Source organism: Bufo bufo, chromosome 11 (assembly GCF_905171765.1).
Source record: "Bufo bufo chromosome 11, aBufBuf1.1, whole genome shotgun sequence".
Taxonomy (NCBI): domain Eukaryota; kingdom Metazoa; phylum Chordata; class Amphibia; order Anura; family Bufonidae; genus Bufo; species Bufo bufo.
The window spans coordinates 7,956,249-7,980,544 of NC_053399.1; the positions used below are offsets into that span (position 1 = coordinate 7,956,249).

Below are 24,296 nucleotides of genomic sequence, written 5' to 3' on the forward strand. Positions count from 1 at the left end.
TAAATTCCACGGCATGTCAATATATGCTACGGGCATCATCTGTTGTAAAGTACAGGGGAAAATCGGTGGCAAAATCTGTGACAAATCCGCATGGAACTCGTAACCTGAGAGCCTGTGTACTATGGCTGCGGGCAGAGCCTTCATCTCCGCTTGGCTGAGTGTGAGTTAACCTGACTTCCCAAGGCTAGCAGCGGCAATCCGGCAGGCTATTCTGGCAGGGAACAGCCTGCCGGATCTCTGCGCACTGCAGCACCGGCGAGGTTTGTAAGGCTCCGTCCAGCCCTATTCACTATAATGAGGACCGGCGGAGATCCAGCCGCATTCCGGAAGATATGGCGACAATCGGCCGGAAGAAAACTTCTGTGTACAGCTGTTTTCTTCCAGCCGATTTTCAGCATATTTGCTGGAATGCGGCCGGATCTCCACCCGTTGTGGACCAGCAACATAGGGCTCAGAGCAGCAGGCCCGTGTGGTGTTAATATTATGGCTGATGAGTATAGATCGCTGTGCTTTATACTCCCTACTGACTTCGCTTTCTCCTGCAGGGTACTAAATGTATTTCGGCATTGGGTTGAACATCATTTCTATGATTTTGAAAGAGACCCCGAGCTCCTTGAGCGATTAGAAACCTTCATTTCCAGTGTTAAAGGTAAGCCCCGCATCAGTGCCAGGAAGGTTTACCTGAGGGGCAATCCGCTCTCCCTGTTAGATTCTGATATTTTATGTTATTTAGGAAAGTCCATGAAGAAATGGGTGGAGTCCATCGCCAAAATCATCAGGCGCAAGAAGCAAGTTCAAGCGAACGGCGTCAGCCACAACATTACCTTTGAGAGCCCCCCTCCGCCTATAGAGTGGCACATAAGTCGCTCGGGTCAGTGTGAGACCTTTGACCTGATGACCTTGCATCCTATAGAGATCGCTCGTCAGCTGACTCTCATAGAGTCTGAACTGTACAGGTAAGTAACGCCTTCCTGGAACCGCCATGTAGCTGTACAGAAATGGTTTTAAAGGGGTCCTCCGTCCCCGGGACACACACAAGATATAATGGGGGTTTCCAGAAGTATTCAGTGATTACCTATCTTTAAGCACTTAATGTGTCATATATTGGGGTCCAACCTTCTCGAAGGGGTGTCTGCACGTTGTGCCCCCTCTAGAGCCGGGTCAGTCGGCTCTGCTGCTTTGGCCCCCTCTAGAGCCGGGTCAGTCGGCTCTGCTGCTTTGGCCCCCTCTAGAGCCGGGTCAGTCGGCTCTGCTGCTTCGGCCCCCTCTAGAGCCGGGTCAGTCGGCTCTGCTGCTTCGGCCTAGGGTTGGACGATATCAAAAATATTCCCACGATAACGATATTAAGAAATTTATCGCGATAACGATATATATCGCGATAAATGCCCATTTAGAAGAAAAAAACACTTGGGGCCACAAGGAGACATTATACTGTATGGGGGCAGCCACAAGGAGACGTTACACTGTATGGGGGGCAGCCACAAGGAGACGTTATACTGTATGGGGGCAGCTACAAGGAGACATTACACTGTATGGGGGCAGCCGGGCAGCCACAAGGAGATGTACACTGTATGGGGGCAGCCACAATGAGACGTTATACTGTATGGGGCAGCCACAAGGAGACGTTACACTGTATGGGGGGCAGCCACAAGGAGACGTTACACTGTATGGGGGCAGCCACAAGGAGACGTTATACTGTATGGGGGGCAGCCACAAGGAGACGTTATACTGTATGGGGGCAGCCACAAGGAGACGTTATACTGTATGGGGGCAGCCACAAGGAGACGTTATACTGTATGGGGGCAGCCACAAGGAGACGTTACACTGTATGGGGGCAGCCACAAGGAGACGTTACACTGTATGGGGGCAGCCACAAGGAGACGTTACACTGTATGGGGGCGGCCACAAGGAGACGTTACACTGTATGGGGGCAGACGGGCAGTTCCCCAGCCTCTGATCAGCCCCCCCCAGCCTCTCCCTCTTATCAGCCCCCTCTGGTAACCCCCCCCCCCCCCCCCCCCCCCCCCACCTAGTATTAATCATTGGTGGCAGTGGCCACAGGGTCCCCCTCCCCATCATTGGTGGCAGTGCCCCTTCCCCCCAGTATTAATCATTGCTGGCAGTCGCCACCGGGTCTTCCCCCCCCCCCCCCCCCCCCCCCCCATCATTGGTGGCAGTGGGCAGTGCACCCCCCCCCCCCCCAGTATTAATCATTGGTGGCAGTGGGCCCCCCCCCTCCCCAGTATTAATCATTGGAGGCCACAGGGTCGTCCCCCCATCATTGGTGGATGTGGGCAGTGCCCCCCTCCTCCCTCCCTCCCTAGTATTAATCATTGGAGGCCACAGGGTCGTCCCCCCATCATTGGTGGCAGTGGGCCCCCCTCCTCTCTCCCTCCCCAGTATTAATCATTGGAGGCCACAGGGTCGTCGTCGTCCTCCTCCTCCCCCCATCATTGGTGCCAGTTTGCAGTTCCGATCGGAGTCCCAGCAGTGTAATGCTGGGGCTCCGATCGGTTACCATGGTAGCCAGGACGCTACTGAAGCCCTGGCTGCCATGGTATGTTAGTGAGCAGCATTATACTTACGTGCGTCGTGGCCGCCGGTCGCTCCTTCTTCTGTCTGTGCGGCTCATTGCTAAGGCTTATAGCATTAGCAATGCGCCGCACAGACCTATGAGAAGAAGGAGCGCCCGGCGGCCACGACGCACGTGAGTATAATGCTGCTCACTAACATACCATGGCAGCCAGGGCTTCAGTAGCGTCCTGGCTACCATGGGGTCCACTGCCACCAATGATGGGGGGACGACCCTGTGGCCTCCAATGATTAATACTGGGGAGGGAGGGAGGGAGGAGGGGGGCACTGCCCACATTCCCGGCACCCGACCTCTGAGAGGACGCTGTGATCACCTGAGGGGTTAATTGCGCTGATCACAGCGTCCTCTCAGAGGTTGGGTGCAGGAAATGCGAGTGACAGAATTCCTTCCCTCCCCCACGCCGGCCGAACTGCTAAGAGCGCCGCCGCAAGCGGCCAGCAGGTATCGGGGACATTTGCACGAGTAGAAGTACTCTGCAAATGTCCCGTATCGGTTCATGGGTTCATGCTGGGGCGGGCGGCCGCAGATTTAGAAGCGGTCAGCGTACATGACCGCTCCCATGACGTCACGAAATACCGCGGTATTTACAAAACGGCGATATCGCCATATCGCCGTTTTTTTAATACCGCGGTATATCGTGATACCAGTATATCGCTCAACCCTACTTCGGCCCCCTCTAGAGCCGGGTCAGTCTGCTCTGCTGCTTCGGCCCCCTGTAGAGCCGGGTCAGTCGGCTCTGCTGCTTCGGCCCCCTGTAGAGCCGGGTCAGTCGGCTCTGCTGCTTCGGCCCCCTCTAGAGCCGGGTCAGTCTGCTCTGCGGCCCCCTCTAGAGCCGGGTCAGTCGGCTCTGCTGCTTCGGCCCCCTCTAGAGCCGGGTCAGTCGGCTCTGCTGCTTCGGCCCTCTCTAGAGCCGGGTCAGTCGGCTCTGCTGCTTCGGCCCCCTCTAGAGCCGGGTCAGTCGGCTCTGCTGCTTCGGCCCCCTCTAGAGCCGGGTCAGTCGGCTCTGCTGCTTCGGCCCCCTCTAGAGCCGGGTCAGTCGGCTCTGCTGCTTCGGCCCCCTCTAGAGCCGGGTCAGTCGGCTTCTGTACCCTTTACCTGTTTCTGGTTGTTGTCTTCAGGGCCGTGCAGCCATCAGAACTTGTGGGCAGCGTCTGGACAAAAGAAGACAAAGAAATTCACTCCCCTAACCTGCTGAAGATGATTCGTCACACCACAAACCTCACGCTCTGGTTTGAAAAGTAGGTTCTGCTCGTGTGGAGTCTCCATGTTTGTGTTTTCACCCCAAGAATAAAACTGACAAGCTTAATTGACTAACTTATCAAATTGGCCCTAAAGAGGTTGGTTCCCTCATGAAATCGGACAGACAACCCTGGAGATTAGGTTGTAATAAAGGGCTGGTCAGTACTTACCTGGCAGATCCAGCACCATAGCTCCATTCATCTCGGCCTGGCTCTGTTTACCTGCAGTGGTGACGCCACATTGGCTGCGGCGGTCAGATGTTGCCTATCACCGGCAGTGCACCGCAGACGGTCAGGTGTCAACATTACGTCACTTCTGCAGCCGGATAAACAGATCCTTGCTGGGTAAAATGGATCAGCCGTGCTGGATCTGCCGGGTAAGTACTGACCAATCCTTTAATACAGGCTGATTCCAGGGTTGTCAGGTTTCCCCTTGAAACCCGACAACCCCTTTTAAATGGATGTCCGCCAAATGCTGCTATGTTTGGGGTGTCCTGACGGTCCTTTGTTCTCATAGGAGATAAGCTGTCTACAGAGGTGTCTGCCCGCTGGTTATTCCACATCAAGTCCATGTCTATGGGGAGGAATGGCTGTCGACAGCTGTTGCATTCTTATGGGCAGCTTTAGGCCTCATTCACACTTGCGTGGTTTGGTCAGTTTTTAGCATCAAATCAAGGAATGGAAGCTGCAGGGAGAAAGTAGAATGGGCAGAGTTTCGCCTTAGCCGTCTCGTTGACCTGCTCCCGGTTTGCAAAATATGCAAGTGTGAATGAGGCCTTAGTATGTGGGACAGAGGCTCGAGTGACCGGTGGTGATCACTGTACAGCGCCGTGGACTATGTTGGAGCCATATGTTACATGACAGTCACTGCAGGGAAACGGGTGGCCTCTCCTCAGATGATCTGATCGGGCGGCTTGTGCTGTGACCAGGGCCTTCTCATGAGGCGGCTCCGCATTTATCTTGTTTTTTTGTTGGTCCTGACCAGGTGTCTCGTGGAGACTGAGAACTTCGAGGAGCGGGTGGCCGTTTTCAGTCGCATTATTGAAATTCTTCAGGTTTTTCAAGATCTGAATAATTTTAATGGTGTTTTGGAGATTGTCAGCGCAGTGAACTCCGTCCCCGTTTATCGCCTGGATCACACCTTCGAGGTGAGTGACGGGTCTGACCTCCACGGTGGTGAGAAGACCTCCTGTCCATGTGAACCGGTGCCAACCTGACCTGTGTCCTCCTCAGGCGCTACAAGAGAGGAAGAAGAAGATACTTGATGAAGCCGTGGAGCTTAGTCAAGATCACTTCAAGAAGTACTTGGCAAAACTCAAGTCGATCAACCCACCGTGTGTGCCTTTCTTTGGTAAGTCCCCCTCCCCCGTTATCTTGAACTGAAGGATTCGGACACTTCACCAGTCATCCAATGTCTTTTCTGTGGGGGTTGTGCAGGAATACTCTCCCATCTGATCTGACGTCGGTTCTGGAGAGACGTCGCTGCTAGCCGGGCAGAAGTCTGACACCGAGTATCATACATGGTCCCATTTACTAGAGTAGGACAGGTGTACGGTACCTTGATGGCATATCAGATAGCGGAGTACGCCTGCACAACCCCTTAAATAAAAAACAGCTGTTCTGGAGGTGCTTTTCTTAGAATTCTCCGTTATTTTGTTACTTTATTCCTCCTGGAAATCTATAAATAAATGCGACATTGCGCTCTACTGTTCGTCTTGTCAGTAGGTCGATACTGTCCAATAATTGCTGACAGTTTCATTGTGTAGGGATACACCTTTATTGACAAGGGTTATGATAAAGGAGTCTATTCATACATGTCCAGGAGGAGTAACTGAGGTAAGTGCAGAGTTTTAAGAAAAGATTATTTTTGGCACAATATTAAGGGCAATTGTTTTTTTTGTTTTTGTTTTAGTTTTAAAGGGCATCTGTCAGCAGTTTTGTCCCTATTTGCGCTTGGCAGCTGAAGACATCTGTGTTGGTCCCATGATCATATGTGCCCGCACTACTGAGAAAAGTGATGTTTTAACATATGCAAATGAGCCTCTAGGAGCAACGGGGGCGTTACCATTACACCTAGAGGCTCTGCTTTCTGCAACTGCTGCATCCTCTGCACTTTGATTGGGCCAGGTGTGATGACGTTTACACTCAATGGTCCTGTCAATCAAAGTACAGAGGGCGCGAGAGTTGCAGAGGAGCTGAGCATTTAGGTGTAATGGTAACACCCCCGTTGCTCCTAGAGGCTCATTTGCATATAATAAAACATCATTTTTCTCAGCAATGCGGGCACATAGGAACACGGGACCAACACAGATGCCTCCAGCTGCCAAGTGCACATGTAACAGGTCAGCCGGTGTCAGAGGGACAAATCTGCTGACAGGGGACCTTTTTAAAGGGGTTGTCTCAATTCAGCAGAAGCATCGGCCTCTCCGGTGGCTGGGACTGTGGGATTGCGCATAAGCCAGCACTTTTTCCTATAGTGTGCAATCGCAACCACCGCTTCTGGATTACAGGGTGGTCATAACCATGGAAACGAGCAGATGGAAAATGTTTCCATATACATTAGTAGGTGCCTTGTCAGGGCCGGCCTTTGGGGTGTGCGGGCTGTGCGGCCGCACAGGGCGCCATAGTAACAGGGGCGCTGGGCGGCCGACAGCTCGCAATGTAATCTGCGGCAGGCGAGGCTGTACTTGTGTTCTCCCTCGGGGCGCCCCCTCCATCTCCCCCTCCCCTGTCTGACCTGCCTGCTGCCCCCTGTGCCGCTGCCAATAAGAAGAGAGACGGGAGGAGGAGGAGGAGGAGGAGGAGGGGCTGTGGCCACTGTGCCACCAATGAAGAAAACTGACCTGAATACAAATACAGGAGGCGGGTGCTGGAATCAAATAGCCGGCACCCGACCTCTGTGACAGGGAGCTGCGATCAGCTGCAGTTGAGTTAACCCTTCAGGTGCGGTACCTGAGGGCTTAACTGCCGCTGATCGCAGCTCCCTGTCACAAAGGTCGGGTGTCGGCTATTTGATTCCGGCACCCGCCTCCTGTATTTGTATAAGAAACGTTGGTGGCACAGTGCGCCCCCCCCCCCCCCCCCCTAGTATAAGAAACGTTGGTGGCACAGTGGGAAGTGCCAATGAGGGTTAAAAAATAATTTAAAAAAATTAACTCACCTCCTCCAGTTGATCGCGTAGCTGCCGGTCTTTCTTCAGGACCTGTGGTGACGTCACTGAGCTCATCACATGACCCATTACCATGGTGATGGATCATGTGATGAGCACAGTGATGTCACCACAGGTCCTTTGACAGGTCATGAAGAAAGAACAGAAGACGATCAATTGGAGGAGGTGAGTTAATTATTTTTTTATTTTTTAACCCTCATTGGCACTGCCCACTGCGCCACCAATGTTTATTATATTGAGGGGGGGGCGCACTGCGCCACCAATGTTTATTATATTGAGGGGGGGCGCACTGCGCAAATGTTTATTATACTGGGGTGTTGGGGGGGGGGGGGGCGCACTGCGCCACCAATGTTTATTATACTGGGGTGTTGGGGGGGGGCGCACTGCGCCACCAATGTTTATTATATTGAGGGGGGGCACACTGCGCAAATGTTTATTATACTGGGGTGTTGGGGGAGGACGCACTGCGCCACCAATGTTTATTATACTGGGGTGTTGGGGGGGCGCACTGCGCCACCAATGTTTATTATACTGGGGGGGGGGGGCGCACTGTGCCACCAATGTTTATTATATTGGGGGGACGCACTGTGCACAACGATGGGTTAGGGAAATTTCACAGCAGAGTGCGCATGCGCTGGGAGCCTCGCCGGCGGTTAGGGTAGGGAAAAATTATGGGCCAGTGCACAGGTGCAGTGATCGGATGGATGTTCTCAGCAGGACACCGGCCGACACTGCGCATGCGCTGGGAGCCTCACCAGCGGTTAGGGTAGGGAAAAAGCACTGGCCCGTACGTAATTTTTCCCTTCCCTAACCGCTGGTGAGGCTCCCGGTGCATGCGCAGTGTCGGCCGGTGTCCAGCTGAGAACATCCATCCGATCACTGCGCCTGCGCACTGGCTCATAGTTTTTCCCTACCCTAACCGCCGGCGAGACTCCTGACGCATGCGCACTCTTCTGTGAAACTTCCCTAACCTGACGTTGTGCGGCGCTGCACACCTCCTCGCGTCATGACCGGAAGTGACGAGGGTAGGGAAATCTCACGAAGTAGGGAAGTATGACATTACACCGGCCTTTGGGGTGTGTGGGCTGGTAACTACTTGGTTGGATAGTCAGCCAGCAACAAGCAGTGTTTTTATTTTTTTTCTGGGGGGGGGGGGGGGGGGCGCCACAAGGTTAGCTCGCACAGGGCGCCTGAACACCTAAGGCCGGCCCTGTGCCTTGTATTAACTTTCTCTACGTGATAAATGCCATTTGCTGAGCTGAATGATATGATTGTCCTGGCACTAGCGTGTACCCAGCACTTCTTCACAGGATTTAGGGGATGCCTTGTCTGTTCGGAACCGGATTATTATACCTCTTTATCAGCGGCTGCTCTGGGACTCGCGTTGGTTCTTGTTTCATACATTTTCTCTCAATCTTTCATCCAGGAATATATTTAACCAATATACTGAAAACCGAAGAAGGGAACCCGGACTTCCTGAAGAGACAAGGCAAAGAACTGATCAACTTCAGCAAAAGACGGAAAGTGGCCGAAATCACCGGGGAGATCCAGCAGTACCAAAACCAGCCTTATTGTTTACGGGTCGAGCCGGACATCCGGGTACGACCCTGTAGGAGAACTGGTGCGGGAAGCCTGAGGGCTCGGCCCACGGCTGGATGTTCCGTCAGTGCGCTTTCCATTCTTTAAAGGGAGTCTGTCACCAGATTGTGACCTTGTAGACCGGTTACACAGCGCTCTAGCATAGCAGTCTATGATTCTAATGGTACCTTTGATGTTTTCTTGTGAAGTTCCCCCAAGGCAAAAACTGACTTTTATTCATATGTAAATTAGGGCTCGCAAGTGCCCAGGGGCGGCGTTCACCTTGTTGGTGCCCAGGCTGTTCTGCCTCTTTTCGTCCTATCCCCGCCCCAGCCTCTTCCTCTGCCCGCCCTGCTCTTCTTTGCGTCCTCCTTCTCTGCAGCGAGATCCCGCTCCTGCACTATCCATTGCTTGGCCGGGGCATGCGCACTGCGATGCCCATTGTGGGCACGGCATCACAGTAGCTACTGCGCATGCGGCGAGGAGGCGGACCAGAGACGCCCACAATGGGCATCGCAGTGCGCATGCCCCGGCCAAGCAATGGATAGTGCAGGAGCGGGATCTCGCTGCAGAAAAGGAGGACGCAAAGAAGAGCAGGGCGGGCAGAGGAAGAGGCTGGGGCGGGGAAAAGACGAAAAGAGGCAGAACAGCCTGGGCACCAACGAGGTGAACGCCGCCCTGGGCACTTGCGAGCCCTAATTTACATATGAATAAAAGTCCGTTTTTGCCTTGGGGGAACTTCACAAGAAAACATCAAAGGTACCATTAGAATCATAGACTGCTATGCTAGAGCGCTATGTAAGCGGTCTATAAGGTCACAATCTGGTGACAGACTCTCTTTAATGTAGATACCACACACGTCAATAGCATTGTTCACACATCTGTGATTTTCACGGCCCTGTGTGCCAGATTCAGGAATTTCACGCCAGATCTTATTCTTGTCCGTTTTTGTGGATGAGAATAGCCCTTTCTATTGAAAAAATGCAATACACACACAAGCTGCTTTGTCCGTGTGCATGAGGCCTGAGGCTGACACTGCAGACTCCACACTTAGAATCCATACCCGTGTACAGCACAATACATACAGTCGTGTTCCCAAAATAATAGCAGTCAGACATCACTAACCTGATCAATCACTGTTTTTGGTAGAAATGATATTTCTTCATGGCAAATAATTTACTAGCAGGTGTATTAGAGTAATAGAAACCCAACAGACCCAACAGTCAGGACATGCATGCTGCTGATTCTGTGTAATTCAATCACTTGAAAGGGGCATGTTCAAAATAATAGCAGTGTGGAGTTCAATGAGTGAGGTCGTTCATTCTTTGAAAATTTGAAAAAAGATTCTATTTAAGGAAGGAAGGCAGCAGATGTTGTACCTGCCGGTTACAGTGCATTTCTCTCTGAAATTCTGAGGAATATGGGTCGTTCCAGACATTGTTCAGAAGAACAGCGCACCTTTGATTAAAAAGTTGATTGGAGAGGGGAAAATATATAACGAAGTGCAGAAAATGATCGGCTGCTCAGCTAAAATGATCGCAAATGTTTTAAAATGGCAACCAAAACCTGAAAGACGTGGAAGAAAGCGAAAAACTACCATTGGAATGGATAGAAGAATATCCAAAATGGCGAGGACTCAGCCGACAATCAGCTCCAGGAAGATGAAAGAAGGTGTAAAGTCACCTGTGAGTCCTGTTACAATGAGAAGACGCCGATGTGAAGCCGAGCGATCTGCAAGAAGCCCCCGCAAAGTCCCACTGCTGGAAACAAGACATGTGCTGAAGAGCTTACAATCTGCCAAAGACACATTGACCGGCCTAAAGAGACATTCTGTGGACTGATGGAAGTGAGATGGTTCTGTTTGGGTCTAGTGGCCAGAGACAGTTTGTCAGACGACCCCCAAACACTGAATTCAGCCCCAGAACACTGTGAAGACAGTAAAGCATGGTGGACAAGCATCATGATATGGGGATGTGTCTCATACTACGGGGCCTATTTATCACAGACCAGGGATCATGGATCAGTCTGAATCCATCAGAATACTGGAAGAGGTCATGCCGCCTTATGCTGAAGAGGAAATGCCCTTGAAATGGGTGTTCCAACAAGACAACGACCCCAAACCCACTAGTAAACGGGCAACATCTCGGTTCCAGACCAACAAGACTGACGTTATGGAGCGGCCGGCCCAATCCCCGGGTCTTAATCCAATAGAAAACTTGTGGGTGACATCAAAAATGCAGTTTCTGAGGCAAAACCAAGAACTAGAGAAGAACTGTGGAATGTGGTCCGATCCTCCTGGGCTGGAGAACCTGGTCACAGGGGCAGAAGGTGGTGACTCCGAGCAACACGGACGTCCAGCAGGTCTCAGAGACAGCGGTTATACAACTGAGTATTAGTGACGGGATTCAGAGGAAAGAAAATCTACTGACATTTCTCAGTTTATAGAGGGAATGTTTGGGTTAGTAATTTTTTTTAGAGGAACAACACCAATCTGATATATTTTCTTCATGTTTTGATTTGGAATAGAATGTGCAGTGTTCCCAATGCGTCTGTGTGGATGGAAATAGAAGCCATTAGAAGGATTCTGAGCTTTATTCACTTTTTTAAACACACTGCTATTATTTTGAACACAACTGTAGATGTGGAAGAAAAAGACTGAGGCCATGTCAATTCTGCAGGGCACAGGGTGAAATCCACAGGACGTGGACTGTACAGGAATATATTTCCATAACATCTTACTGTCTTAACGTCCTTTGTCTCGTTGCAGAGGTTCTTCGAGAATCTGAATCCTATGGGAAATACCTTGGAGAAAGACTTCACAGACTACTTGTTTAATAAATCCCAAGAGATCGAGCCTCGAGGCTGCAAACAGCCCCCCAGATTTGTAAGTACGGACTGCAGGCGCATGTTATCTACTATGCAAACTCACCAGAGACACATGTGCATGTTAAAGGAACATTCCAGACAAAACCTATACACTATGGTATGGGGGGTGCAGTGCTTCAGGGAATCCCTGTCATGCTCTGCCCCGTCCATCCTAGTCATAATACAGCGTGTATATGTCCATTTTACCTGGAGTTTTCCTTTAAAGGGGTAGTATTCCAGTTAGAGAAAGTTATCCCCTATCCATAGCATAGGGTATTCCTATCAGATCAGTGAGGGTCCCAGTTCCCAGGGGGGGGGGGGTCCCAGTTCTCATGATCAGTGGGCATCCCAGCGGTAGGATAGGGGGATAACAGAATACCACTTTAATTAGGAGGGTAGGTGATGGCTGAATTACGGGGCTTTTCCAAGATATTTTTACTGATAGGTTGGGGTCTGACACCCAAGGCCCCCGCAGATCAGCTGTTTGATAAGGCAGTGGCGCTCCCAGTAGCACTGCGGCCTTCTCCAGGGTTTCCTAGGCGCAGCTCAGGCCCATTGAAATGAATGGGGCTCAGCTGCTATTCGCTGTACTTGGTTTGCTGCGAGTGCCGGTGCCTTCTCAAACCACTGATCGGCAGAGGTCCTTGGTTTCCGACCCCCACTGATCAGATACAGTAAAAATATCTTGTAAAACCCTTTTAACTTGAAATGCTTGGCACTGGAACATGTGGATTTCAATTATGTGCCTTCTGCTCCTTGCAGCCACGAAAAACAACATACCCATTGAAGTCTCCTGGCATACGACCAAATAGCGGCAGACACCTGTCATCTTCTGGCACTCTCCGCGGACATCCCACCCCGCTGGAAAGGGAACCGTATAAGATCAGCTTCAGCAGAATCACCGAATCAGAACACGAATCTATGAGCTCTCCACCCATTTCACCCAACACTCCGTCTACTCCTCCCGCCTCCGCCTCCTCGGAGCTCAGCGTCTTTTTAGACATTGATCTGAACAGTTCCTATGGTAAGTGATCCATTAAACGACCAGCCCCGGCTCCTCTACACAGGGATGTACAATCAGTGAGAATTACCTGCGGGTTTGCTGCAGAATCCCACAGCATCAATTGACGCGTTACTGAATTACCCTCCGCACCGCAGGCTTACTTCCATTATAGATTTGATAACATTTTGCTGCTGCTGCTGTAACAGGCAATCTGCTGGGTACACGCCGGGTGTGAACATGCTGTGATAGGGGTTCTTAGTTTTTTTAGAAATGAGGCTCCTTCTTTATAAAACAAAAAGTTCCACAACTTTCTATATATCTTGCATCTCATTTCTTCCCCATTTTAAGATTGATGTTTGCTGTCAGTGAATGGACATATTCCTGTTTGCATCAGACCTAGTAACAGCCCTGCAGCTGTGTGAGCAGGACACTTTCCTGGTAGGTTTTTAGACCCTTAGGCTGGGTTCACACGAGCGGATGCCGTGCGTGGCATCCGCTCCGTGAAAGAGTGCCAAGACCCGATGCAGACTACAGAGGCACAGAGCATTAACATGACTGATAATGCTCCGTGCCTCTCTGTGATCTCTTTACTACGAAATCACAGTTGTCACTGCGATTTCGTAGTAAAGAGGTCACAGAGAGGCACGGAGCATTATCAGTCATGTTAATGCTCCGTGCTTCTGCAGTCTGCATCGGGTCTTGGCACTCTTTCACGGAGCGGATGCCACGCACGGCATCCGCTCGTGTGAACCCAGCCTTAGGCCTCTACACACAAATTTGTTCTGCTGTTTTTTTTTACCACTAAAAAAAGACACCATAGAAACCGCTAGTAATTTTTTATTTTTTTTGCAATGCGTGAGGGGAACGCATTGCACCCGCACTGAATCCAGACCCATTCATTTCTATGGGGCTGTGCACATGAGCGGTGATTTTCACGCATCACTTGTGCGTTGCGTGAAAATCGCAGCATGCTCTATATTGTGCGTTTTTCACGCAACGCAGGCCCCATAGAAGTGAATGGGGCTGCGTGAAAATCGCAAGCATCCGCAAGCAAGTGCAGATGCGGTGCGATTTTCACGCACGGTTGCTAGGAGATGATCAGGATGGAGACCCGATCATTATTATTTTCCCTTATAACATGGTTATAAGGGAAAATAATAGCATTCTTAATACAGAATACATAGTACAATAGGGCTGGAGGGGGTTAAAAAAATATATATTTAACTCACCTTATCCACTTGTTCGCGCAGCCGGCTTCTCTTCTGTCTTCTTGTTTGATGACCAGGAGGAAAAGGACCTGTGGTGACGTCACTGCGCTCATCACATGGTCCGTCACCATGCATTTTCCTGTGACCCACCCGCATCTTATCCGGCCCTCATACGCGACGCCCGTGTGAACGAGGCCTAAGGCTACCTGCACACATTGCCGATTGCGTGCTTTTTTTGCAGATTTTCATGCAGAAGAAGCACAGTACCGGCAAAGTGAATGAGACAAACCTCATGTACACCTTGTGTATATTTGCCTGTGCGGATTTTTACTCCGCAGCATGTCACTTGTTTGTGCGATTCCGCACCTTCTACAGAAGGGTTTTCCTCCATGGACTTCAATGGGGTTGTTAAAGAGAAAATCTGCAACAAAAGCCACAATAAACAGTGCGGATTTCTATGCGGTTTATGTGGCTACAGATAGCCTAAAGGTACCTGCACATGTTGCAGATTTTCATGTGGAAACATGCAACGTAATACAGTACCAGCAAAGTGTATGAGAGAGACCATTTCCGTGCAGAAATTGACCTGCCGTGAAGATTTAGAAATCTGCAGCGTGTTAATTGTTTGTGCAAAGGTTAGACCCTGCAGCAAATCCACAAGTAACACATGTGGGATCTGATGCTGAAACGCAGAGAAATCCACATGGACTTTGTTTTGAAATCTGCGTCTGTGTGCACGTACCCTAAAGGTGCAAAGGAACCGGTCACATTGAAAATGCAGGGCAGCCAGCAGGTTATAGAGCAGGAGGAGCTGAGCACCTGATATGTACTGTAGTTTGTGCGAAAAAATTCTGTAAAATTTGTAACTTAGGGCAATTTCACACAAGTGTATTCAGTCCGGGAAACACGCTCTGTGACGGCCATATTTCCCGGGCTTAATGCTGCTCCTGTGACACGAACGCTTTTTATAACGCTGTGCGTTCCTGCCTGACCTTGGATCTACTGAACTGTACTCACATAATACCTTCAGTACAGCCGCAGTCAGACTGGAATTAACAGCTTCATAAATCATTGGACTGCAAATTGCACGGGCAGCGGCCGTGGGGCTGCCGCATGCAGATTACGACCCCATTCACTTGAATGGGGTCCACAATCCATCGGTTCCGCAAAAAGATAGAACTTGCTCTATCTTTTTGTGGTGCGGAGGAACGGAACCCACGGAAGCACTCCGTTCCGCATCTCTGGATTTGCAGGCCCATTCAAGTGAATGGGTCCACATCCGTGATGCGGAATGCACATGGCCGGTGCCCCGTGTATTTCGGTCGTGTGAACAAGCCCTAATGCTGTGAGGTTGTGTCATCGGAGCAGCGTTCAACCTGGGATATACTGCTCTCACACAGAGTTTTTCCCGGACCGAATACGCTCATGTGAAATTATTCTGTACAGCTCTGCTCTTTCTAGGCTTAAAAGTCCAGTGAGCGGTCCGATCAGTGATTGACAGCTAATTCTGTATTCTCCTCGATCTCCCACTGACAACAAGCAGAGATCTAAAAAAAAAACAGTAATAATACAGAGTATATTAGGAAGTTGATTTACATTGACGTTGTACAGTGAAGTATTGGATGCCAGATGAGAGAAACTAAAGAGATATTCCCATCTCGGCTATGAATGTCCGAAATCCTGAGCGGTGGCTGGAGTTAAGCGAGCTGCGCTGTTCCCGTATCTCCTGCGGCTGCTACGTGTCGGATCTTCTCAGCTTTGAATGACTGAGATGGGAATACTGCTGTCAGCCCAGAACTGAGCCATGGTTCCTCTTTCCACCACTTGGTTGCATTGACCTTAATCCATCTTGTTGCCCTGAGCTCATCGCACACTGCTGCGCCGATGCTCTGCACACTGCTGCGCCGATGCTCTGCACACTGCTGCGCCGTAACCCTGAATGTTCCTCTCTCTAACAGGTAGTAACAGCATCTTTGCTCAAGTGTTCCTGCCACACTCCAGTAAGTAGATCATTTACTACTGTCACTTGCAGCTTCCCGACCTTAGACATGTCCCCTGGGCTGAGCTCAGATCATAAACCTATGGTAGGACTGCAGCGTCCAGGTGTTGTGACCACATCTCGGCCATCTGGGAGGGACCTGCAGTTTACGTCTCTGTCCCGTTGCAGGCGTCTAAATCATTTCCTTTACTTCAAACCCCCTCTTCTGGGGGCTGACCCCAGGAACCCCCACAATTGGTTATATATGCACCACTTGTTTTGTATGGGGTCATGTGTTTCGAGCAGAACCCGCTACCGAGACCTCCTTCCTCGGAGCCTCCATCTCCCTGACCTCCAGTTCTTTGTCTTCTCCAGAGTCCGTCTCCAGCTCTTGTAACAGTCTGCACAGGCTAAGCGAAGAGCCTCTCCTTCCTCCTCCATTGCCTCCACGTAAGAAAGTTGACCCGGATGCTTGCAGCCTCTCGGTATGTGCTATTATCTGCCACGTGGTGCTCGCACATGTAAGCGGAGAACCAGATATCGGATGTTCTAATGCAAATGTGTTTTTAAAGGGAGTGTCGCTGCAGAAAATTCCCAGTAACACCAGGCACCGTGCCTTGTAGGGCTAGCAGAGCTGAATGGAATGATACCTTTCACTTAGCGATCTGGAGAAAAAGTATTTAATCCATATATAAATGAGCAGTTAGGTGCATCAAGGGCGCTCTCTGTGCCCCCTTACTTATCCTGCATCTTCTGCCAGCCGCGCCATCGTCATGACTGACAGTAGAGTTGACTGAATCGGGTTCGGATTGCTGTATCTGAACCCGATTCTTTTAAAAACGTTGTTAAGAATATGGGCGCCGTCCTACTGTAAAATGTATGGCCTCCGCGGAGGTCTTTCTGACGTTTCAGCGAATATCGCGGGACTTACTTAGTCTCGCCTCTGTCACCAGTCACTTTGTTTTTTCGCATAAATTACTGTATCAAAATACGAAGCTGAACTTGGCTTCGTTAATGAGTTCAGCTTCGTATTTTGATACAGTAATCTATGCAAATAAACAAAGTGACTGGTGACAGAGGCGAGGCGAAGTAAGTCCCGCGATATTCGCTGAAACTTCGGAAAGACCTCCGCGGAGGCCATATATTTTAAGAATCTGCTTTGGATACAGCAATCTGAACCCGATTCGCTCAACCCTAATTGACGGGACCAGATACCTGCATCGTCGTCTCTCCTGGTCCTGTCAATCCAGAAGAAGAGGGAGGGGCTGACAGAGGAAGCAGGGGGAGGGAGGGTGCACAGAGGGGCTCGGGCCCGCCCTCAAGGCACTTACCTGCTCATTTGCATTAGTACTTTATCTCCAGAATGAAGCAGCTTTCACTTAGTGATCTGTTATCATTACATGGAGCTGAGCTCATCTTACAAGGCATGGTGCCCGGTGTTACTGTGAATTCCCTGGAGACAGCGTGCCTTTGACGCAACCTCCGACGCTCCAGCTGTTGTGTAACTACAACTCCCAGCATGCATACTTGCTCTGCTCTTCTAAGAACTCACATAGAAATGAATGGAGCATGCTGGGAATTGTAGTTTCACAACAGGTGGAGTGCCGAAGTTTGCTGATTCCTGCTTTAACATCCTTGCCCCAGATTTACCAATATATGTACTAAAAAAAGTGGCGCAATTTAGTGCATCTAGTTTCTACAGTTTTTTTTTTTTCTAACATGTCGGACAAGGGTGTGGAGAAAAATGGGGCCGAGCTTTACAGGCAAGAGGCGAAAAATTTCTGTGAAAAAAAAATCCTAGCGTTTAAAGTAAACCAAACAATATTTGGTATAGAGTCAGCGAAAAGTCTCTGCATCAAATGTATCATCCAGTTGGAGCCACGTGACGAGTGTACGCCATCTTTACAGTTAGTAAATCTGGGCCATTATGATGATTGTGCCATAGAGGAAAGCAGTGGGACTGTGGGGCCCATGTGGACATGCATCCCCTGCAGATTCTATACACACACATATCGGAGTTCAGTACTGACTGTACAGATCCAGAGTGCTCCCCCTAGAGGTCGCTTCATGCAGCTAAAATTATGAAAAAGTTCATGTCATCTTGCCCCCGCGATGTGTATTACAGATATATCCCCCTCAGTCAGCCATATCTGCGGCTCTAGTGACTGACTGGGGGTGAGAGAAGCCTCAGTCAGGTGCTGCAGCTCCCGCTCAGACAGCGCAGTGCTGCTGTCTGAGCGGGAGCTACTGAAAGGGTGGACATCCTTGTGTCCGTCCAGGCAGCCACGTCTGTGCCCCCCCCCCCCGGTGTAATATGGTTGCGGGCCCTCCCAGGATCACGTGCCGTATATTGAACACATGATCCTGGCCCAGTTTCAGCCCACAATGTATGCGGGTTGCGCCTGCACAGTCAGGCAGCGTTGGACGCTGTAAGCATCTGCATCCAGGTGCACCTTGTGGATTGAAACTGGGCTACGATCACAAGCCCAATGTACGGCACGTGAAGCGGGGAGTGCTCGTCCGGTAGGGTCATTTTAATCATCTTAAAGCAGTCTTCTTCCTCAACTCCAGTCCTCAGGGCCCACCTACCTGTCATGATTTGAGAATGAATACCTGCAGGTAAGTATAACCTGTATGAGCTGCCCTGGCACTGGGGGGGATCATTCTAAGGGTTGGATAACCCCTTTAGCGCAGTACTTTGTAATACACATCAGGGGGGCAAGATGACAGTGAAAATTTGGACAACCCCTTTATAAATGCAGTCTATATGAACAGAGCCATGATGCTAGTAAGAACCTGGTGCAGAGCTGGGCCCCGAGGTCAGTGAGCCGGGGCCACATTAGAACATAGTTTATAATAGTAAGTGGGCGCACACGGCTTTACAGGAGCAGCCGGAGGTCTCCATATTGGCCCTGGTGGGCTGGTGTTATATTGTAAGAGAAGATGGCTGCTGTGTAATGTCCTATCAGATCTGACCTCTTTATACTGATTATACTTCTCTATCATCCAGGGAACGTCTCGATCGGATGAGGACCCCCCGGCCGTTCCACCCAGACTGCCTCCACCTCCAAAGATCCAACCCAGAGTCCCTGCTTATACCGGAGCGTTTGATGGACCTCTGCACAGCCCGCCTCCTCCTCCCCCTAGAGACCCTCTTCCTGACACCCCACCTCCGGTCCCACAGAGGCCTCCCGAACACTTCATAAACTGCCCCTTGAATCTTCAGCCTCCACCCCTGGGCCGCCTCCACCGAGAGCAGGATTGGTTCCGGGAGGCCAGCACTGTTCCGCACTCTCCCAACACCCCTCCGAGCACCCCATCGCCCAGAGTGCTGCGCCGCTGCTGTGGGCTCAGCACCAGTCACAACAACCTGTCTCCGTTCGCGGCTCCACCCGTTCCTCCGAGGCAGAACTCCAGCCCTCAGCTCCCAAAACTGCCACCAAAGACTTACAAAAGGGAATTCTCCCATCCCCCCTTGCACAGACTGACCTTGCTGGAAAACTCAGAAACGCCGCAATGACTACGGCCGCCGCGAATCCTGGGCGCCGGCCGGGGATCAGCGAGGGACTTTTACTAGCTTTCTTTGTAATTTATTTTGATAAGGCACTGTATTTCCGGTGTTAACCCCTTCTTCTGGGCTCGACGTTCAGCCACAGAGGGGTTAATGACGACGCTCTTACACTAAAGTGCTACTGATCAAAGCGGCAAGCGCAGGAATGACCTCCACACTACGGCCTTCAGACACAGCGCGTTACTGCCTCAGGGGACCACCACCTTTTTTTTTTTTTTACTTTTTGTCTCACAATTTTAAATTATTTTTTTTTTATTGCACTGCGCCCTCCAAGCGGGCCAGCCCGGTCACACTCCAGGTGTATACAATGGGCCAAATAATTTGGAAAATGTGTACGTTGAGGGATACGACGTCACGTTTGTCACACGCACCAAGTGGCCTTTTAATTTCCAGACGGGACGCAACGTCGGCGATTCCCCCGCAGGAAACATCATTCCGCATGTCCCGTTTTGCTTTGTGGGGCCCCCAATGTACCTGCAGACCCTCGGGCGCCTCTTGGTTTTTGGGCAGGTAGTTTTATATCTGCACGCAGCATTTTGTGAGGGTACAAATAACTTTTCCCTCAATCCACTCAACAGAGGTGTAGCAGAGCCGAGTTTGTCATTTGAAAACGGTATCCTGGTTTTAGTTGAATAAAGCTCAGTTATTGTATAATGAAGAATTGCAACTTCCTAATGTCCTTTGTCCCAGTTCAACCATTTTCAAGATCGCTGCTTGTTGTCAGTGAACTATATTCTTTTTTATTTTATGTGCAGGGCTCTTTCTGATGCATTTCAATCATGGGGGATCGTAGGGATTGGATCCAGCTGTGATCCTGTCAAAAAGATTTCATTCTCTGGTTGTAAATAAGAAGGATCCTAGTCACTGACAGCAAGCACATTTTAAAAATAAGAAAGCGAAGCCCCCAACTTGCACAAAATATCTGCAAAATGTTAGGTTTTTTTATGATTAAAGGGGTACTCCTATTTTAGGCATTTATTTTATATCCACAGGACTTTCCTCTGGACCCTCATCTATTGCAGAACAGGGGGTCCGCTCACACCCCCATCATTTGCCAATTCCTGACTACCGCGTTATCCGTACACTTCAACAGACGCACGTCTGCGCTGCCCCATGTCTGGGAATCGGCAAATGCATCAGGGCCCCCAGACCTGTCCGGCATTTCTAACCCGTGGACAGGGGGTGGCGCTGTTTCCACCATAAAGCAACCAGGTTTTTCTAATCCTGGCCAACCTCTTCCATGACAGACTCGGCTCTGCTACTTTTGTTAGTAAGTTTTTGATGAGCTCAAGAATGGGTTTTCACGGAACAAAGGTGGTCGCGCCTCCCCCCGTTTTAGGTGAGGATTGGAACATTTAGGCGATACTAGAGCGCGCAGTTGGCGATCATATTGAAGATAGCTAAGGTTATGGCTGACGTGCCATAGGGGCCAACAGTCAGGTTTTTTTTTGCATCCTCCTTTACACATGCATGCACAGCTCAGCCGAGTGTGCAGGTGTTCAGTAGCCCCATACACATTAGATGGTCGGCAGGTTGTCTGGATGATCTTCATCTAGTGTGTATGGCTGACGGGACGCCCCCAGACGAGCATTAAGCGTGCGGACTATTCTAATGTGCCTTTTCCTTTAGTTCAGCAGGATCCTGCTCATGAGTTGCCTTTTCTACCGAGACCTCTCTCTGCCATGAATGTAGAGTCTAATACGACCGCGCTCCGAGCCTCCTGTAGAGCGCCTCATTCCAGACACCAGAATATTTTCCCAGGTCCCCTACAGACTGGTCGCGTATGGCACGCAGTGGGTTAAAGAACAGGAACGAAAGTAGGAAACAGTCAGTCCTTGCACTGTGTCTATAGAGGCTGTGTCGCCTGTAGGGGGCGGCAGCGGTCTGCAGCGCTGCGTGCACTTTTTAAAATCAGGTGACCGTGGTCTTCCCCCTCCCCTTCTGGAAAAGCGGTTAAATTGTTGCTTTCCGCTGATCAGTCCAAGGTGAAGGTTCCGCAGTATTTTATCCAGTTATGCCTTAAATTCTGGATCCGTCTTATTCTTCTATCTGCTAGAAGTATTAAGGGGGGGGGAGGGGGTCGGCGATGCATGGGGGAGGGGGGGGGATAACGTAACCCACATGAAGGATCTTTCCGATTCAGTGGCGAGAATCCTGACTTTTTTTTTTCTTTTTTCGCCATCATGGCGGCGGTCGTTATTTCAGTTTTTGTACCCGGCGGATGTCACATGACTTATCAGGTTCGGCAATGTTTGTACGGAGCCACGTTTCTTTCCTGTCTTGTGGCCTTTTACTGTGCTTTGTATCTGTGTTCTTAACAGATGTAATAAATGACAGTAGTCCTGACCCGGTGACTGAGTCCTGTTCTTTCAGTGAAGGGGCGTTTAAAGGGGCTCTCCGCTTTTATCTGCTTACGGCGACGTTTTCTCAGATGTGTTACATTAGTAGGAGATCAGCGTTGACATCTTCATTTGTAAAGCGCTGATCTCCGGGAAACGAATGTACGTGCGCAGTATTATCAGAGGCTGCTGATGGAGGCGTCGGTCACATGATCCTCCATTGGCGGCCATGTTCTGCGCCATGGCGCGGAGTGAAGACGTCTGTACTAAACGGAGGTGGAGCGCCAACATTCTATTAGCAGGTGGCAGCGCGGTTTCCGGCAGCTTTGGTAGGATAACGGTAACGTGTAGACGAAAAATACATAAAGTATACTGGGAAAATGTGCTCACGACTAACACATTAAAGATATTAGTTTGCTTTTAATGAATGAGAACAATGTGGTTTCCGTTCAGAGGCAGTAATGGTGAGCACAGCTCCTCCTGCGCCCAGCTGACGAGTGAATACCATTGTAGCCTGGACTGACACATTGTAACAAACCAGAGATTTGTGCAGCTGCTGATGAGCGTTGTCCGGATACAATTGAATCCACTTCTCAGCAGGATTACTGTCTCTGAACGGAAACCAGAGTGTTCTCATTCACTGACAGCAAAAATGGTTTTTACGGATCATACACGTTCGGGGGGGGGGGGGGGGGGAAGATACAAAAGTGTAGTACGCTTCACATATCCGTCCTGCGCTGTCACGAAAAAACGTATATGTTAAACGTGGGACAAAACTGAAGACCTCTCACCGCTCCTGACAGGTCTGTTGCAGTAACTACTGGCATTCCCCATGTAATAACGATTGTGGGGGCATCTATTCTTTATGATTCTATTCCGTGCCATTCCTCTATTATTCCTACCAAGCAGTACTGATTGCATAGACCCCCCCCCCCATCAACTGGTAACACTCTTTAATGCAGACTGCTGACAATTCATTCATGAACTTCTAGCAGGAATAATAGAGGAACAGCACAAAATAGTCATAAGCAGGGATGGTCAGTTCGCCAGCGAACACATGCGGGCTGCCATCTTTAGTAAGGTAGACTCACCCGTCCGGCGATGCACAGGTAAGCCCTTACCTGTGTCGGGAGCCGGTCTGAAATCAAATGCAGTCACCGGTAGCAGGCAGCCGCCGGGGCCTTCATCGGGCTGTTCTCGGAACTGCCTGCTCCCGGTGACTGCATTTGATTTCAGACCGGCTCCCGGCACAGGTAAGGGCTTACCTGTGCATCGCCGGACGGGTGAGTCTACCTTACTAAAGATGGCAGCCCGCATGTGTTCGCTGGCGAACTGACCATCACTGGTCATAAGTATAGATGCTCCAAAATCGCTATCACATGTACAATGCAAGTAGTTACTAAAACACATATCAGGAGAGATGACAGCTCCTCCTTAAGACTAGTTGCACGGCTGCGGCGATCTGGGAGGCTGTCCCAGCAGGACAGTGGTTTTCTTCCGGCCGATTGTCAGCATATTTGCCGGAATGCGGCCCGGATCGCCACCCAGTCCATATTATAGTGAATAGGGCCAGACATGGCCTTACAAACCTCCAGCAAAGCCGATCACCAGCCGCTAGTGTGCAACTAGCCTTAGACAGGGGTCCAATATGGGGAGGGTTAGGGCTGATTTACACGACTGTGCTCTGTCTGGGAAACGTGGTCCGTGATTTAGGATAGTTCATATCTGACACCGGCTCCGTGGTAGTGTGCTCACAGGACAACGTGATGATGATGTGAGTGCAGTACAATAGCCCCTCAATCAGATAGGCACTAACTCTATTATAAGTCACTGTGATGCAGTAGGTTCGGGTCAGGGAGCCGCTGACGACACATGGGTCGTGTGCATCAGCCCCTAATGATTTGGGCGGGCGCTTTATACTTTGTTCAAAATCTACTCAATCTTTTTCCTAAAATTATACAAGCTCATGATTCCTGGTGGGCCGGAGGTGAGGGGCAGGGGGTGTGCATCTGGGGCCCTAATCCCTGGTGTCAGGTGGTGGTGTGGCCCCCATGTGACCAGCTGCTAGCAGAAGGGACAGTCACACACAGCTGTCACCTCTACGTCATTAGCCCGGGCTCCATGACTGTTTCTTTGCCGGTACGTGGTGAATTATAATGCAGTGTTATTCTATGCCAGGGGTCAGCAACCTCCGGCCTGCCAGCTCTTTTGATACTACAACTCCCATTATGCACACTAGCTTGGCTGTTCTTGGGACTCCCATAGAAGTGAATGGAGCATGCTGAGAGTTGTAGTTTCACAACGGCTGCAGCGCTTTGGGATTGTATGCGTCATATGTCGTGTCACGTAGACGTCACAATAGAATCCAGTGGCGGACTCTCCCTCTTCGTATCACAGACCACTCTGGCCTTAAAGGAGCACTCCGCGCAACACGGAACCACCGTCCTGTCCCATCAGACATAACAGTATACGTATTGTAATTATTCATTAGTTATTGTCTCCATGGTAACAACAGATGCGGATACAACAATCATTAGGGCGACATTATGTTCTGAGAGGCGACTAAACGGTGACCGCCATTACAGCTGCTGTAACACTTTATTCTTATAACTGTTTAGAACCAGATTTCCCTTTATACATGTAATGTCAGCCATTAACAGAGGAGGAGCCTTCACCTCACTGAAGGTGACTGCTTCTAGACTCATTTTGGGATAGGAATTAGGGGGGGGGGGGGGTCCTGGCCGGAGGGCACAC

At 50.3% G+C, this 24,296-nt stretch overlaps 1 protein-coding gene across 2 annotated transcripts in view; it reads left to right on the forward strand.

Annotated features, from left to right (window-relative positions):
* SOS2 (SOS Ras/Rho guanine nucleotide exchange factor 2) overlaps positions 1-21,277 on the forward strand; it is a 49,455-nt gene extending 28,178 nt beyond the window's left edge. Inside the window, exons 13-23 of one of the 2 annotated variants that reach the window (XM_040412514.1) lie at positions 546-649; positions 734-956; positions 3,712-3,831; positions 4,817-4,979; positions 5,065-5,182; positions 8,427-8,599; positions 11,346-11,462; positions 12,206-12,467; positions 15,613-15,654; positions 16,008-16,153; positions 18,643-21,277. In XM_040412514.1, coding sequence (XP_040268448.1) covers positions 546-649; positions 734-956; positions 3,712-3,831; positions 4,817-4,979; positions 5,065-5,182; positions 8,427-8,599; positions 11,346-11,462; positions 12,206-12,467; positions 15,613-15,654; positions 16,008-16,153; positions 18,643-19,152 — 1,978 coding nt within the window. In that variant the 3' untranslated portion in view covers positions 19,153-21,277. The remainder of the gene's footprint in view (positions 1-545; positions 650-733; positions 957-3,711; positions 3,832-4,816; positions 4,980-5,064; positions 5,183-8,426; positions 8,600-11,345; positions 11,463-12,205; positions 12,468-15,612; positions 15,655-16,007; positions 16,154-18,642) is intronic. The other variant, XM_040412515.1, reaches the window with a different exon arrangement.
* Positions 21,278-24,296: the final 3,019 nt, after the last annotated feature.